Source organism: Lodderomyces beijingensis (genome assembly GCF_963989305.1).
Source record: "Lodderomyces beijingensis strain CBS 14171 genome assembly, chromosome: 1".
NCBI lineage: Eukaryota > Fungi > Ascomycota > Pichiomycetes > Serinales > Debaryomycetaceae > Lodderomyces > Lodderomyces beijingensis.
In genome coordinates, this window is record NC_089970.1 from 1,096,522 (window position 1) to 1,111,983 (window position 15,462).

The 15,462-nt window shown below is 47.2% G+C and overlaps 8 protein-coding genes across 8 annotated transcripts; 6 read left to right on the top strand and 2 right to left on the bottom strand. All coding sequences in view use genetic code 12, as the record gives it.

Moving 5' to 3' along the window:
- Positions 1-245: 245 nt before the first annotated feature.
- Positions 246-725, top strand: LODBEIA_P04630 (mitochondrial 54S ribosomal protein mL40; the record flags this gene model as incomplete). The annotated part of the gene is made up of 1 exon (XM_066974872.1): positions 246-725. The coding sequence occupies one exon, from the start codon at positions 246-248 to the stop codon at positions 723-725; it is 480 nt and encodes a 159-aa protein (XP_066827401.1).
- A 93-nt stretch (positions 726-818) lies between these two features.
- Positions 819-1,781, bottom strand: LODBEIA_P04640 (uncharacterized protein; the record flags this gene model as incomplete). The annotated part of the gene is made up of 1 exon (XM_066974883.1): positions 819-1,781. The coding sequence occupies one exon, from the start codon at positions 1,779-1,781 to the stop codon at positions 819-821; it is 963 nt and encodes a 320-aa protein (XP_066827402.1).
- Positions 1,782-3,282: 1,501 nt separating this feature from the next.
- On the top strand, positions 3,283-4,602 carry LODBEIA_P04650 (uncharacterized protein; the record flags this gene model as incomplete). Its single annotated transcript, XM_066974894.1, has 1 exon — positions 3,283-4,602. One exon carries the CDS (start codon positions 3,283-3,285, stop codon positions 4,600-4,602), a length of 1,320 nt encoding a protein of 439 aa, XP_066827403.1.
- A 148-nt stretch (positions 4,603-4,750) lies between these two features.
- Positions 4,751-6,139, bottom strand: LODBEIA_P04660 (uncharacterized protein; the record flags this gene model as incomplete). The annotated part of the gene is made up of 1 exon (XM_066974905.1): positions 4,751-6,139. One exon carries the CDS (start codon positions 6,137-6,139, stop codon positions 4,751-4,753), a length of 1,389 nt encoding a protein of 462 aa, XP_066827404.1.
- Positions 6,140-6,836: 697 nt separating this feature from the next.
- LODBEIA_P04670 (uncharacterized protein) lies at positions 6,837-8,162 on the top strand (the record flags this gene model as incomplete). The annotated part of the gene is made up of 1 exon (XM_066974916.1): positions 6,837-8,162. The coding sequence occupies one exon, from the start codon at positions 6,837-6,839 to the stop codon at positions 8,160-8,162; it is 1,326 nt and encodes a 441-aa protein (XP_066827405.1).
- A 745-nt stretch (positions 8,163-8,907) lies between these two features.
- On the top strand, positions 8,908-10,011 carry LODBEIA_P04680 (uncharacterized protein; the record flags this gene model as incomplete). The annotated part of the gene is made up of 1 exon (XM_066974927.1): positions 8,908-10,011. The coding sequence occupies one exon, from the start codon at positions 8,908-8,910 to the stop codon at positions 10,009-10,011; it is 1,104 nt and encodes a 367-aa protein (XP_066827406.1).
- A 380-nt stretch (positions 10,012-10,391) lies between these two features.
- LODBEIA_P04690 (uncharacterized protein) lies at positions 10,392-13,856 on the top strand (the record flags this gene model as incomplete). The annotated part of the gene is made up of 1 exon (XM_066974938.1): positions 10,392-13,856. The coding sequence occupies one exon, from the start codon at positions 10,392-10,394 to the stop codon at positions 13,854-13,856; it is 3,465 nt and encodes a 1,154-aa protein (XP_066827407.1).
- A 202-nt stretch (positions 13,857-14,058) lies between these two features.
- On the top strand, positions 14,059-15,453 carry LODBEIA_P04700 (uncharacterized protein; the record flags this gene model as incomplete). The annotated part of the gene is made up of 1 exon (XM_066974950.1): positions 14,059-15,453. The coding sequence occupies one exon, from the start codon at positions 14,059-14,061 to the stop codon at positions 15,451-15,453; it is 1,395 nt and encodes a 464-aa protein (XP_066827408.1).
- Between the last annotated feature and the right edge of the window lie 9 nt (positions 15,454-15,462).

Here is a 15,462-nt window from a genome sequence, read left to right on the forward strand (position 1 = left end):
GAGTTGGCTGGCCCTGATGAAGATGTGGTGGTAGTTTTTGCATTCGAGGGGGTGGTCAGCAGCAACCGTAATCAGTCTGGTTTATCTCCCGCTGGCTTTGTGTAATGTCGCCGTGTCGAATTCCGACAATGTCGCATTTGTCCAAAACGATCTACGACACTGAAACCACTCAGAAAAATTTGTAGCATTTTGAAAAATTCGATCAGAAACCACCATCACGGTGATAACCCCAAGGCCCCCCCCTAATGATGCTTCCGTTCAACAGACTCCCCAAACAGCTACTGTCGCAGTCCCCCCTCACGTTTGTCCGCTACAAAAGATACAAGAAATGGGAAGAACTCCCACCGGTCTCACCAGCAACGCAAAAGATTGTCAATCAACTCTCGATCCTCTCCGCGTCCAAGAAACAGCCCAAGCTCCTCACTTTATGCAATGAGGACCTAGTCAAGCATCGCACGATTATGAACGCGTGGAAGTTGGTGCAGCAGAAGAAACAGCAACATCGCGAACAACAACTCCAATTGCAGTACCAGAGCATACATGACGCCATGGAGGATTTGAAGATGGTGAGCCCCGAGTTGTATCTGGCTGCTGGCGGCGATGGCAAGGTTGATACTGGTGCAAGCAAGAAGTTTGCGCGGTTCCCTATTGAGATGCGGGTGCCTACTGATTTCCCGCCGACCAAGCCGTGGATCTACGAGTATTCGCCAAAGTCGGAATCCTGAATATCATCTTTCAACCCCACTTGGCTATGTAAATAGATTGAACAAAAAAAAAAGAAAAAAAGTACCTTAGATAGAAATGATTGATTGTATAGCTCAATCTTCTATACTTCGAGCTTTGCGTTTGCGCGACGGTGTGCTTGTTGCGTTATCGCTCTTCTCTGACGCACTGGCAGTAGTAGGAGCATTGGCACCACCACCACCACCACCAGGCGACGTGCCTCCGGAGAGACTCAACGTCAACTTGGGCCCCGCGGCATGGGCGCTCGTGGGATCAACCGAATCCTCGTAGTCGTCGAAATCATCCAGCTGCTTGCCCGCACTGGGCGTTCCACCGCTGATGTTATTACTATTGTTATTTGCACTGTTTCCATTCACAGATCCACCACCATTGTACCCCGAGCCATGCTTCTTCGTCATGTTCTTGACGAAATTAACCGAGCTCAAACTGAAGATATGGTCATCTTCAGTATACACGATCCTGCGCCGATACCCACCCGAGAACCCTCCACCGCCACCAATTCCTCCCGCGCCTGCAGCGCCGCCGCTAGCTCCACCGGAAGCGAAACTCGAGGCGCCACTGGTCACGCTGACACCGCCGCTCTTCAGGAAGTTCTCGAACCCCTTGACGATGTTGCCCATGCTGCTGTCTTCAAAGTAGTCGGACTCCTTTTGGTACAAGGTATCTTCCAATTTCGACAAGCGCGAGTTTAGCTCCTGTTTTGCGAGGATCTGTTGGGTTAGCTTCTTTTTGAGCTGGGTGTATTGATCTAGCGATGGCTTTGACTTTTTTGCAGGAGGTGGTTTTGTTGGCGATGGTTTCAGGTCCAGTGGTTTCAGGTCCAGCGGTTTCAGCTCGCTGGATTTAGCGGGCGATGCCGCTTTAGCTGTGGTGGTTGTAGTTGTGGTGGTTGTAGTTGATGACGGTGTTGTTGTATTGGTGGTGGTGGTGGGAGGGGAGGTGTCTGCCGTGGCCGTAGTGGCTGCGGTTGTTGCTGGTTGTTTCGGCTGGCTTGGTTGGCTCTTTGAAGTGTTTTCCTTTGCGTCATCCGAGGCCATGGCTGTTGGATGGGTGGGTTTTGGCGTGCAACTAGATCTGCCACGCCTATTTGGGCTTTACCCTCAATAGTGGTTCTTAACCACTATTACTGAAATTATGGTGGTGGACGCTACCAAACGAATAATCACCAGTGGAGGAAGACTCCGATGGGCATTTCTGCCAGCTTTTTAGGCACTTCAACTTTGTCGGGTGAGCTGCAAAAGAAGAGAGAATAAAGGAAGGACTCGCGAAAGAAAGCTCCGTCTTCTCCTTTGTTGGAGGTCCATATTACTATCCCATTGAGGCTCTTTAAACATATAGCCGAAAATTCCCATGGCTTTGAATTGACAGACATTGTTGGAAGATGGGGAAAAATTGGGACTGCGGTTCTGCATTTCTATCATCATGGGGCTTTGAGGCTAGGGAGCACCCTCCCAGAGAGCAGGACTCAAATATTGAACCACAGTAGCCTCTGACACCTTCTCTTGCACTCTATTGTCCTTGAAGGGGGACATGCAGCACCGCATGCCCCGGGGCCTGGCGGTTGCAAAAAAACCAACACTTCGGAACAAGAAGAAAAAAGAAAAAAAAAGAGTTTAGCCTACCAAGCGGAGCCCACGCCACGCGACGACACCTCACAAGTGTCATTGAGCCTGGAGACCAAGCCTGCTTGAGTTGTGCTTCCCTTTTTCTATTTTCCAGCAATGAAATGAACAGAGCAGTAAAGAGAAAGGATACCATTAGGCCCATGAATTGAACTGGCCCCAAAAAAAGCAAGAGTTGGCAGAAATTCAGGAGATAGCGGATAGGGGTTTTTAATGGCTGTTGCAAAAATGGATGTCTTGTTCATTGGGCCCCGTATATTTCCGGAACCTAGCTGCTATTATTTCTCCACACTTTTTTTTTTTTTTTTTTTTTTCCTTTGCTTTGTTTGACGTTTGCCATGGGGGCAGATGATGAGAATGAGGATTATGACGGTGGTAGTGGTTAGTGGTGTTGACGATGATGGGTGTTGTTTCTTTTTGAAAACCAACTGGATGTCTGTTTTTTTTGTTTCTCTACAGAATAAATGTTGAGCCAGTGGCAGTTGGAGTTCAAGTGGGTTATTCTGCAGAGGAGGGTGAGCCAATCCCTCGGGATGGTGTCTTCCACCCCCGCTGTAAATCTCTCTCTCGGTAGCGTCGGGGTCACGTGACCAGAAGGTCGTGTAACTTGTCAGTTTTGTTTTTTCCCTCTCTTGTTGGTCTTCTTCCACCGAGTGGGAGTTTTTCAGCCGAACATCCGCACCCACTATGGCCCACACAGGCAGACTCTCACTCCCTAAAGTGGTCGTCCGAATATGTATATATATATAGGTGCTGAAATTCTCCCCCCCCAGGCAGCCAATCCCCATTCAAATTTTTTCCTTTTTGTTTTTGACTAGAGAACAAAGGCCCTGGACTTCAATTGACTCAATTGACTCAATCGATATTATATCAGTCCTTCTTCCAACAGTAGTATATTTGCATAAAAAAAAAAACAATGGCTATCACGAAAATCCACGCTAGATACGTCTACGACTCGAGAGGAAACCCCACAGTTGAGGTTGATTTGACCAGCGACAAGGGATTGTTCAGAGCAATTGTTCCCTCAGGTGCTTCGACTGGTGTCCACGAGGCCTTGGAGTTGAGAGACGGCGACAAGTCGAAATGGCAAGGTAAGGGTGTCTTGAAGGCTGTTGCCAACGTCAATGACATTATTGCTCCCGCGTTGATCAAGGCCGACATTGATGTTGCTGACCAGGCTAAAATTGACGAGTTTTTGTTGAGTTTGGATGGTACTCCAAACAAGTCCAAATTGGGCGCCAACGCCATCTTGGGTGTTTCCTTGGCTGCCGCCAAAGCAGGTGCTGCTGAAAAGGGGGTTCCCTTGTATCAACACATTGCTGACATCGCCGGCGCCAAAAAGGGCAAGTTTGTCTTGCCAGTTCCTTTCCAAAACGTCTTGAACGGCGGTTCCCACGCTGGTGGCGACTTGGCCTTCCAAGAGTTTATGATTGTTCCAACTGGCGCCGAGACTTTTAGCGAGGGTTTGAGAATTGGCTCTGAAGTCTACCACAACTTGAAATCGTTGGCCAAGAAGAAGTATGGTCAATCGGCTGGCAATGTTGGTGACGAAGGTGGTGTTGCTCCAGATATCAAAACCGCTAAAGAGGCTTTGGACTTGATCGTTTCAGCTATCGAGGCTGCTGGTTACAAGGGTCAAGTTGACATTGCCATGGATGTTGCGTCATCGGAATTCTACAAGGATGGCTTGTACGATTTGGACTTCAAGAACCCAGACTCGGACAAGTCCAAGTGGCTCACTGGTCCTCAATTGGCTGAATTGTACGACGAGTTGATGGCTGAATACCCAATTGTCTCCATTGAGGATCCATTTGCCGAGGATGACTGGGAAGCATGGAGCCATTTTTTCGCCAAGGTTGAAAACAAGGTGCAAGTTGTTGGTGACGACTTGACTGTCACCAACCCCATCAGAATCAAGAAGGCCATTGAAACCAAGGCTGCCGATGCCTTGTTGTTGAAGGTTAATCAAATTGGTTCATTGACCGAGTCAATCCAGGCCGCTAAGGACTCCTACGCCGCTGGCTGGGGTGTCATGGTTTCCCACAGATCGGGTGAAACCGAAGACACTTTTATTGCCGACTTGGCTGTTGGTATCAGATCTGGTCAAATCAAGACTGGTGCTCCAGCTAGATCCGAGAGATTGGCCAAGTTGAACCAAATCTTGAGAATCGAGGAAGAGTTGGGAAGCAATGCCATCTACCCTGGTAAAGACTTCCACAATGCTCAAACTTTGTAAGCCGATGAAGGTGAGTGAGAAGAAATATATATATATATGATTTATATGTGTGTATATATTTATAATCAATTGACTTGAAAATGAAAATAACTTGGAAAAATAACTTGACTTGAGGTTTATTTTATGAGGTTATTATTTTGATCTCTATTTATACGTAGTCTTTTGCTAACAACTCCAATGCTTCAAAAAGACGAGTTGCAGCAACCAAGGTCTCGTTGAACGTGTTATACAACGGCAAGGGCGCCAACCGTATGACATCGGGTCTCCGTTCGTCACATATAATGGCATGGCGATGCAAATGCTCAAACACACGCTCCATGACATTCTCGCGCTTATCATCGCGATGCGGCTGGAAAAGCAAGCTCAACTGACTACCTCTCTGCTGCGGGTCCTTGGGCGTGAGAATCTTGAATCCAAACTTGGTCTCGTTAATCTCATTCTGCGGGATATAGTACTTGCTCTCGACTAAGATATCCCACAAGAACCGCGTCAAGTCCAAGCTCTTTCTTCGGAGCGTGGCCACGCCGCCGACGTGTTCAAAGATTTGCAACGAGCTCTGCAACGCGACACAGTCAATCACGCTCGGGTTCAGCTGTCTATAGCTTAGGGCGCTCGCGATGGGATCGAACTTCTCCAACATCTTGAACCTGTCCTCGCTGTTGTTCCCCCACCAGCCCGCCAACCGCGGTGTATACTTCTTGTGAGTGTTGTCCACCGTGTGCTTTTCATGCACGTATATACCTGCAATTGCACCCGGTCCCGAGTTCAAATATTTGTACGAGCACCACGCGGCGAAATCGACGCCCCATTCATGCAAGTGCAACTCGACGTTCCCCACCGCGTGAGCCAAATCCCACCCCACCACCACTTCAGGCTGTTTGTGCTTGACATAATGCGTGATCCTCTCCATGTCAAATAGCTGGCCCGTGTAGTATTGTATACCGGGAAAACACACAAGGGCCACCTCATCAGCATGCGCATCAAACACACGCAAGATCAGCTCCGTTTCAAGATATGTTTTGCCGGGCGCCGCGTCGACTTCAACCTGGATCAAATGCAGCTCATCATACCCGAACAACTGCACCATGTTCAAAAACGCGTAATAGTCCGAAGGAAACGCATGTTTCTCGAATAGTATCTTGGTGCGTCTGCCCTGGGGTTTGTAAAAATGGATCAAGAGCGCGTTCAAGTTGGAAGTGAGTGAGCCCATGGCGCACACTTCGCGCTCATTGCATCCTACTATGGGAGCGAGGAGATGCACCAAGGGCAAGTCGACGTCGACCCAGTTTGTGCCTGTTGGGTGGTTGAAGTGGGATTCGACTGCGCGCGCCGACCATGCGTCCAATTGCTCGGTTATTGCTCTGCGTGTCTGTTTCGGCATGAGGCCTAGGGAGTTGCCGCATAGGTAGATGGAGGGTGTCGTGGGGTGGAAGTTGGCGTTTTCGATCCCGAGGGTTTCGAAGGTGGGGATGTGGAATAGGTGTGCGTGCGTCGGGTAGATCTTGTCCAACTTTTCTGCTTTTTCCTTGAGTGTCATTGGAGGTGGTGTTCTATTGGTGGTGGTTGATGGTGGTTGATGATGGGGTGGTTTTCTTGGTCTTGATGAAAAATTCGAGATTTTGCGCGCGGAGTTTGGGGTGCAGAAGCCGGACTCTGTGGGCCGTGTTTTCTGGTTTCCTACATGGGGTTATCTACATGGAGTTTTCCTTCTGAAGTAGAGGTTGTTTGTGGAAGCCTGGTATGATGATAAAGGCTGGATTGCTTCCAGAAAAGAGGACCACTAGCCGATGTAATGTGGATGCAGGGGGGTTTTTGACGCGTGTGCCGTGAGGTTTAAGTAAGGGGCTCTCTCCTGTTTCTATCCGTGAACCAAAAATGGCGCCGACGCTGAAACAAATGCCAGCTGCATTCAATATCCTATCCAATCAAACAATATTTTTGTTTGTAGAGAATTGAATAGTGGACTTTAAAAAGTAACACCCCTCCCAGCGTAGTCTTCAAGTTTCGTCTCCCTTTCCTCCTTCTTCTTAGTCCTTCGATTGGAACTGGAGACGCAAGTGGTGGGAACTTCGGCAATAATGTGATCAGGGGGAAAAAAATGCGCAGGAAGAGAAGACAGCCGAATTTCGCTTTCATGTTTTATTACCATCAAATACGTATAGATACACCATCTGCTTAAGAACTCTTGTTTGGACTCCTGCGCCACCCCATCAGATCAAATACAAACGAACAGGATGACATCTCATGCTGAGCCGCCGGAAGGATTGGCAAACAACAACATCAACGGCGAAGAGGCCAACATTTATGGCAACGTTGACGAGCGTGGCGACGACAGGGCCCAGGATGACTATTCAGACTCCAATTCAGACGACGAGCCCTTAGATAAAGACCACAAGGAGAAAAACAGAAGGCCCGCTGATAATGCGTTTCGGCAGCAGAGAATGAAAGCGTATAACCCGGTGCTCACGGCAAAGACCGTCATACCTATCTTGATCGGGATTGCAATAGTTTTCGTGCCACTCGGCGCGGCCATGTGGTATGCATCCTACAAGATTGAAGAAATTGTCATTGATTACTCCCAGTGCGAAAATTTGGCCAATGCTGATTACTGGACTGGTATTCCTACAAATTATACGCAATTCAACTACCGTAAACTGTTTGACAGCGTTAAGCCTTCGTTTGCTTGGAAATTGGCCACTGATAGTTCGCAAGAGTTTGAAGACGAGCGAAGAGTTTGTATGATTCAATTCCAGGTCTTGGAAAAAATCAAGGGCCCCTTGTACTTGTTTTACCGTTTGCACAATTTCTACGCCAACCACCGTCGTTTCGTCAAGTCCTTTAGCGAGGACCAGTTGAATGGCAAAGTGGCAAGTTTAGACGACATCAAGAACACCGTGGGCCAAAATTGCCAGCCCTTGTCCGATGTAAATGGAACACGCATCTATCCATGTGGATTGATTGCAAACAGTTTGTTCAACGACACGTACTCGGCCGCGTTCCGTGCTGTTAACGGTACCTCGTCAGACAAGACGGTGCTTCTTACAGACAAGGGTATAAACTGGGCTACAAACAAGAATCGGTTCAAAAAGACCAAATACAACTATACCGACATTATCCCTCCTCCAAATTGGTACAAGATGTTCCCCAATGGCTACAACGAGACGAACGTGCCTGATATTTCCACTTGGCCACAGTTCCAGAATTGGATGAGCCCTTCGGCACTCGCCACCTTCAACAAGCTAGCACTTCGTAACGACTCAGCTAGCTTAGAAAGCGGTGTTTACCAAATCAACGTGGGCTTGCATTTCCCCGTTTTGCCTTACAACGGCCACAAGTACATCTACATCTCGCAGAGATCGGTTATGGGAGGCAAGAACGACTTTTTGGGCATTGCGTGGATGGTGGGCGGTGCCATTTGTTTTGTCCTTGGATTAGCTTTGCTAATTATCAATTTCATCCATCCTAGAAAAACGGGAGACGTGAACTTGTTGAGTTGGAATAAGGAGAAGGCGGAGAGGGACGAAGATAGTGCTGCAAAAGCTACTGGATTTGAGAAATAGAAGATATAGATGAAATGTTTTGAAACTGTAATACGAGTCTATCAAAGTGATTCTTGGTGTTTCTAGCTGCGGGAGTCCCTCTTGCAACGCATGCTAGTGTCCTGAAAATACCAGTATTTCGGTTGCGGCCATATCTAGCAGAAAGCACCGTTTCCCGTCCGATCAACAGTAGTTAAGCTGCTAAGAGCGAGACCGAGTAGTGTAGTGGGAGACCATACGCGAAACTCTCGTGCTGCAATCTTTTTTTCATCTTTTTTTCGCAACCTAAACCCAGCTTCAAGCACCTTCACCGTTATTTCAGAGCTGTGGTTCGGTCTTGCTCTTTTTCACCAGAACTACTCCAACCCACCCGGCACATCGCCCATGCCAATCTATAATGGACGGTCAACTCGTCAAGTCATTGAATTGAAAGTGTTCCCTCCCAGGTCGCCAATAGAAAAATTTATCGCAACCGAATAGGTCGGGAAGGGGTATAGTGGCTCGTTGTGGCAACGGAAAAATGGAAAACTTCGATAAATGTTCCGAGCTGGACTCGCCGGACTTTGCACGCGCAGGGGGCTAAAAGCCGCGGGGTGGGGTGTGTGAATCACCAAGCTTACATATACGTTCCAGCAGCTGGTAACTTGCTATAAAACGTCCAACATCTGGTAACTTGCTATAAAACGTTCAATATCCGTCAGACTAGAAATGATGGAATAAAAAAAAAATACAAAGGACTGTAAAGGTATCATCAAGGCAAGCAATAATGTCAATTCCAACAGAATCAACTCAAGTGGTGCTCAAACAGTCACCCACGGGATTCATCAATCCAAACTTCAACGAGCCAACCTCAACGTTTGCAATCAAAGCAACCGAAATCCCCGAGTTGCAAAAGGGTCAATTGTTGGTCAAGACCTTGCTTCTTTCCAATGATCCGACTCAAAGGGGCTGGATTAGATCCAAAGATGCCAAACAGAGATACTACGTTCCGCCAGTTGAAACAGGCGCACCAATGTCGTCATTGGCCGTGGCCGAGGTGCTCGAGAGCAAATCGGACAAATACGCCAAGGGAGATATCGTCAATGGCAAATTCTACTGGGCTGACTATATAGTCGTTTCTGAAGCTCAGGTCGTTAACAAAGTCGACCAAAGCTTGGGATTCCCTCTTGAATACTACATGTCGGTGTTGGGAATGACGTCATGGACGGCGTTGTTTGGCTTGATTGAAGCTGGCGGGTTGAGAAAGTACTTGAAGGAGAAGCCGGAGGAGTTGATTGTGCTCGTGAGTGCCGCTTCGGGCGCCACTGGCTCCGTTGTGGTGCAAATCGCCAAAAACTTGCTCGGTGCAACCACCGTGATTGGCATTTCGGGCTCAGACGCAAAATGCAAGTGGGTCGAGAGTCTCGGGGCCGACTTTTGCGTCAACTACAAGAACCCCGACTACCAATCTCAAATCAACGAGTACTTGAATGGCAGGAACGTCAATGTCTACTTTGACAATGTCGGTGGAAACATCTTGAGTTTCGCCTTGACCAAAATGGCCAAATACGGCCGCGTTATCTCGTGCGGGTCGATCTCTTCCTATAACGCTAGCGAGCCTCCCAAAATTACAAATTGGGGCGAGATCACCGTGAACTCATTAACTGTCGTGGGCTTTATTGTCTCAGACTATATTTCGCAATTGCCCGAAGCAATCCACATTTTGATCAAGGCCGTCAAGGAGGGCAAGATCAAGACTGACGGCGCTTACCATGTCGACAGCTTAACTGGCGATAGCATTCCCGCTAAGTTGGAAGGGATCCCAAAGATTTGGAACCAGTTGTTCACGGGTGACAAGCCCAATGGCAAGTTGATTACTAAAGTAGCCTAGAGGGAATTTTAACTTTGTTACGTTGTATAATAGAAATTCTTTTCTCCACAAGTGAACCGCTTTGTTAATTCTCAGCATGTTTTTCGATATAATGAACTCTCTGCTGATCTATTCGTCGTATTGACCAACTGCATTGGCTGCAAATGATCCGAATATGCTCGGTTGATGTGCACGTGCAGCAGCAGCAGCAGCCGCCCAAAAAACAAAAATTTCAAATATGTCGCTTGTTTACCCTTTCAGTTTTACAACCAAAATTGACCAAATTCTACTTTCTTTCCATCATCAACAGGCTCTCACCCAGTTTGACGACAAGAAACAGCCAACTATCGCAAGAAGCTCTTTCTTTTATTACTTTTTGCGTTTTAAGATGAGGATATAACATGTCGATACTGAGCCCGATCCACCAATTCTCCCAGCTAAATGATATCGGCGATTTTCTTGTTCCCATCCTGAGTGGTAAAGCTGACTCCGCTTCTGCAAACACCAGCAGCAAGTCCGACAAAAAGGCGTCGCTTTTAGAAAAGTTTCAGGAGAATGTCAACGAAGATAAAGACTTGGACGATTTGGAAATCACAGACGAGTTGTCCTTTTCCAAATTTTCAGGCTTGGGAAATGGCGGTGCCTCGCGTTTCTTTACAAAACAGGATGAGGAAAGTGGTGTCAACAGACCTTTACACTTGGGAAGTCGCCACCAAAGGGAGGAAAAATCGTCAGCTTTGAAACTCAAGTCGGCGCCTCCGTTCATGAGCAATGAACGAGGTGCCAAAACTTCATCCTTCCAGAGTCAAAATCAGAAAACATTTGGCTTTAATGACACGCAAGGAAACCCCAGGGCAGCGGGCGCAGAAACGGATTCCAATACAAATGCCAATGCAAATGTCAATTATCCTCCGGCTTTAAAGCTCCTTGAGTTTTTGCCACTGCAGTCGACACCGGTCCAGAAAAGATTCTCAACAACGCATGTCTCATTGACACCAGCACAAAATCACCAACAAGCTCCCACGTTTTCTTCCCAGGAAGATACGCTCAAAAACTATGAAATTGGAGAGCCCATAGGCACGGGTGCCTTTGCGAGCGTCTATCGAGCAACAAACATCCGCACCGGTGAAATTGTCGCGATAAAGAGAATAAGATTGGAAAAGGATCAAGACGTGTCCACCTTGATGGGAGAAATTGATCTTTTAAAGATCTTGAGGCACCCCAACATTGTGAAATACCACGGCTTTACCAAGGACGCCTTCACTTTGAACGTGATACTAGAGTACTGCAGCGGTGGCTCGTTGCGGCACGTTTACAAAAAGCGGAAAGAAGGGCTTGCCGAAAGTCAGATCAAAGTGTACGTACGGGGAATCTTGGCCGGTCTCTGTTACTTACACGGTCAAGGTGTAGTTCACAGGGACGTGAAAGCGGGCAATGTGCTTTTAACTGACAAGGGGGAGGTAAAGTTGGCAGATTTTGGAGTTGCGGCACGAGTAAGTGCCCACTACAACACGGTGGTTGGAACTCCCAACTGGATGGCTCCCGAAACGATTCTTGGCGGTGACGGTATATGCACAGCCTCGGATATATGGTCCATGGGTGCAACCATCATTGAGCTATTAACCACGAATCCACCGTACCACGACCTCAACCCCATGGCTGCTCTTCATGCAATTGGAACCGACGATCACCCTCCGTTGCCAAAGAATTCCTCGCCCGCGCTTCGAGACTTTCTACTCGAGTGCTTTCAGAAGCTGCCAAATTTGAGAACTAGTGCCAAGCTCTTGCTCAAGCACCAATGGTTGACAAATGACGAAAATTGTGTCTTACCTAGAGACTCACTTACGGGAGGAATACCACCATGTGCCGAGCAGCATTTGAGTGTTCTTGAGTGCTCCACCAGAAAAGGGTTGGAGCACATCTACAAGACTACTACTAACCGGACTACTGGTGCTACCGGTACTACTGGTACTACTGGGAACACCGCGCGGGTGGTTAAAAGTGATGGTGTCAGGAACCCGTCGCAACGAACAAAGCTTTCGAAAAAGGACTTGCTCAACAAATTCCAAGAGGCTGACGAGTTTAGCGAGTACGCATCGCAGGATTTTGACCCTGAAAAGGCAGAGATGAAAATCTCGTCTCTCACAGGAGAGGATCTTGGTGACAAGGACCCCTTTTTCGGAATCGATGTTCACGATTTCGACTCTAATGAATTGGAAATACAGGTCAAGATGGAATACCTCGTTGTAAAACTCAGCCGCAAGACTAGTCAATTGGACTCCCACACCGAGCGAGACATTACCACGTTGGTAAAGACCACGGGAAGAATGTTGCATTTGATCAAAAAGTATCCATTCCTGCATGACACCTTTGTACGAGACCACGGCGTCTTGACCTTGCTCGAGCTTCTAGGCGGGTTTCAAGAGTTTCCCAAACAGCACCAGTTGTGGTTCCAAACGATTTCTGTTTTAAACTTTATCTTTGAGAACAATGTGGGCCAGTTGGAGAACTTTTGCTTTCTAGGAGGTATCCCAGCAATCGCGAAATTCAGGGCCTCCACCGATACTCGAGTCAGGCTACAGGTGGCACGATTCATCGATTGCTTAAATGTGTCGAACCGCGCATTATCCATGTTTGTCTCTTGCGGTGGGCTCCGCTTGTTGTCTAAGCTCATGGAGGAAGAATTCGACGCTGCACCTCAATTTGCGCTCACGGTTGTCGTCTCGATACACACAATTCTCGCCAAGGACGTGAGTCGGTCCAAATCGGATCTCTGTCGGATATTGGCCAAATACGGTGTCTTGTTAAAGTTTGTCACCTTGCTTAATCGCTTGGTGGCAATTCAATCTTCGAGGCTGTCTTGCGAAGGAGATATAAAAATGGACCAAGCTCGAGTCTTGGAGGCCATGGACAAAATTGCAGACGTGATGGGGTTCTTTAGCCAATCTGAAGCTCAAGTGCGGACCTCAATTGCGAGCGTGGAGATCTTCAAAATGCTCTTCAACGTTTATGACAAATTGGCATTCCATCAACAAATGGTGGTTCTCAAGTTTATCAAATCCATGTCGTGCATATCGGACGTTTTAAAACATCTCTACAAGGGTGATGTTTTGCAATTTCTAGCTAGAATCCTTGAGAATTGCGTGTACCCCAAATTGAACTACAAGGAGATCATGAGTGTTGTCTCGCCCATTATATATAATTGCCTTTCATTGAACAATGCCCGTGAGGCCGAGTTTCTCGATTTGGGGACGCTCCCCTTTTTGAAAACCTTGTCGCAAATGGACCTACCGTTTCGGCAGTTTCTTCTCCCCATCATGTGTGAAATAGTTTACTGTGACAGCAGAGTGAGAGCTAAAATGAAACGGTTCGACATTCTTGGAGTCTACTACAATTTGGTGCTAGATCCCTACTGGCAATCAAACGCGTTGGAGTCCTTGCACCATTGGAGCAAAGTGGACCCCACTTACGTCAACATTGACCTCTCGGCCTCTGCAGATTGCCTCGCGGCGGGGTTCTTGTTACCAAAAGTGGCAAATTTGGAGTCTGCATTGGATGTTTATCTTGAGTTGATCAGTCGAGGCAAAAACTTGTTAAAGACGATGCTGCAGCCGGGGATTGTAAAGAATCTTTTGAGCAAATTACGAGCTCACTCGCAGAGCCCGGTTGTTCAATTGCTGCTTTTGAAGATTTTGAAACCGATTGTTAACAACTACCGCGGTGTGACCACTGTTGTGGACAAAATGTCCGTCTACAAAGAAGTTGCCGACGCCTTGGTGAGTCTCGAGCTGCGTAAGAACTCAATCTTGATTGACGAAGTTGCTGGCGACATTGTCGAAACGATCAGAGTGAATGGAGGTTGGTGAGCCTTGATAGATAGATAGCTAGATAGAATTAAAATACACAACTAGCGTGGTGATGGGTTCGTGTGGACCGCGCGGTGATAGCCTCTGAAACGAAAGAGCCAAAAACCAAAAGAATAAAATTAATATGTGGTGAAGAAAGAGCGCCACTCCAGGTCTAGCTCAAGTCCCACACACCAGCTCCAGTACTAAAACCAACGCCACCATGATCCCAATTTCGTACCCATCATCAAGGGTTTCTCAACTAGATGCATGCATTCTAGATGGCGAGCTTTTTTCCTTGTTGAAAGACCAAGTCTCGTCCATATTTCAGCTGCACGAAAACTCCAATTCCACCTTCAACAAACTCTCATACAGCCGGCATCCTGAAACGTACTCGCTCTTGTTGAGCTTGGTCATCTTCAAATTGACGGTATGGAAATCTGGCGCCACTTATGGCTCGGCGCTTCAAAATTTGAAACTCACCGATAGCAAGTCGGGGAAAATTATCGGGTTGAATAAGAAAGGGTTACTTTTAGCTGCGTTGGTGGGCACATTTGCCTACAAGAAGATCGAAACACTTCTATATCAGCTAGACGAAGAGGGGAACAACGGGGAATATGACTCTTTTAGCAACAGAATTAAGAACTTTTTAATCAACAATCGAAACAAGATGTTCACCAAGATAGACAACACATTGAAGATTCTAAATTTGGTAAATTTCACGATTTTTCTCGTGAATGGGAAGTACTCAACATTATACCATCGAATACTTGGAATAACAGAGACCCCCTTGATATCTGACCTTTTAAAGTTCAACGGAAGCAACGTGAATTACGAATTTCAAAATCGTCAATTGGTGTGGAATGTCATGACCGAGTTTCTCGTTTTCCTTCTACCACTTTTACAGCTACGCAAGCTTGGCAAATTGGTCAATAAAGTGTTGAATCGAACTAAAGTAGCCGACGAGTTTCTGTTTCTGATTGGAGAAAGCGCAAGGGTGACGAGGTACACCAATTTGCCCATACTGGAATGTGCCATTTGTCACTATAATAACTTTCAGGCCTCGCAATCTGGTGGTGGTAGTGGTGGTAGAGTCTTTGCCACCGCGGGTCCAGTGACCAATCCATGTATAACCAACTGTGGCCATGTTTACTGCTATGTCTGTCTTGCAACCCAATTTAATCTCATGCAGGCCAGCGACGAGAGTCTACCTTGTCTAAGATGCGAGCGCAAATTGGAGTGGTTCCAAGAGTTTGAAGCGGACGAAAAAGCATTTGACGTTGAAGCCATTGTTGTTGAAACGGAGAATGTGGATGAGGATGAAGAAGAAAAAGAAGAAGAAGGAGAAGAAGAGAAAGGAGATGAAGGAGGGGAAGGAGATGAAGAGGGTTTTCACAGTGACGACAGCGGAGTAGAAATTGACGACTTTAAACCCATCAATGAACATGTGACAACGAGGTTGGAAAGAAGGTTGAGTCAAAGGCTGGAAATTTTTGCGCAGTCTAGCTCGGAGGGAGAAGAAGACGGGGAGGGAAACGGAGAAGATGATGATGAGGATGAGGATGAGGAGAGCGACTACAGCGAAGAAGAAGAAATGGATGCTGACGAATTAATGTGACGTTCCAAA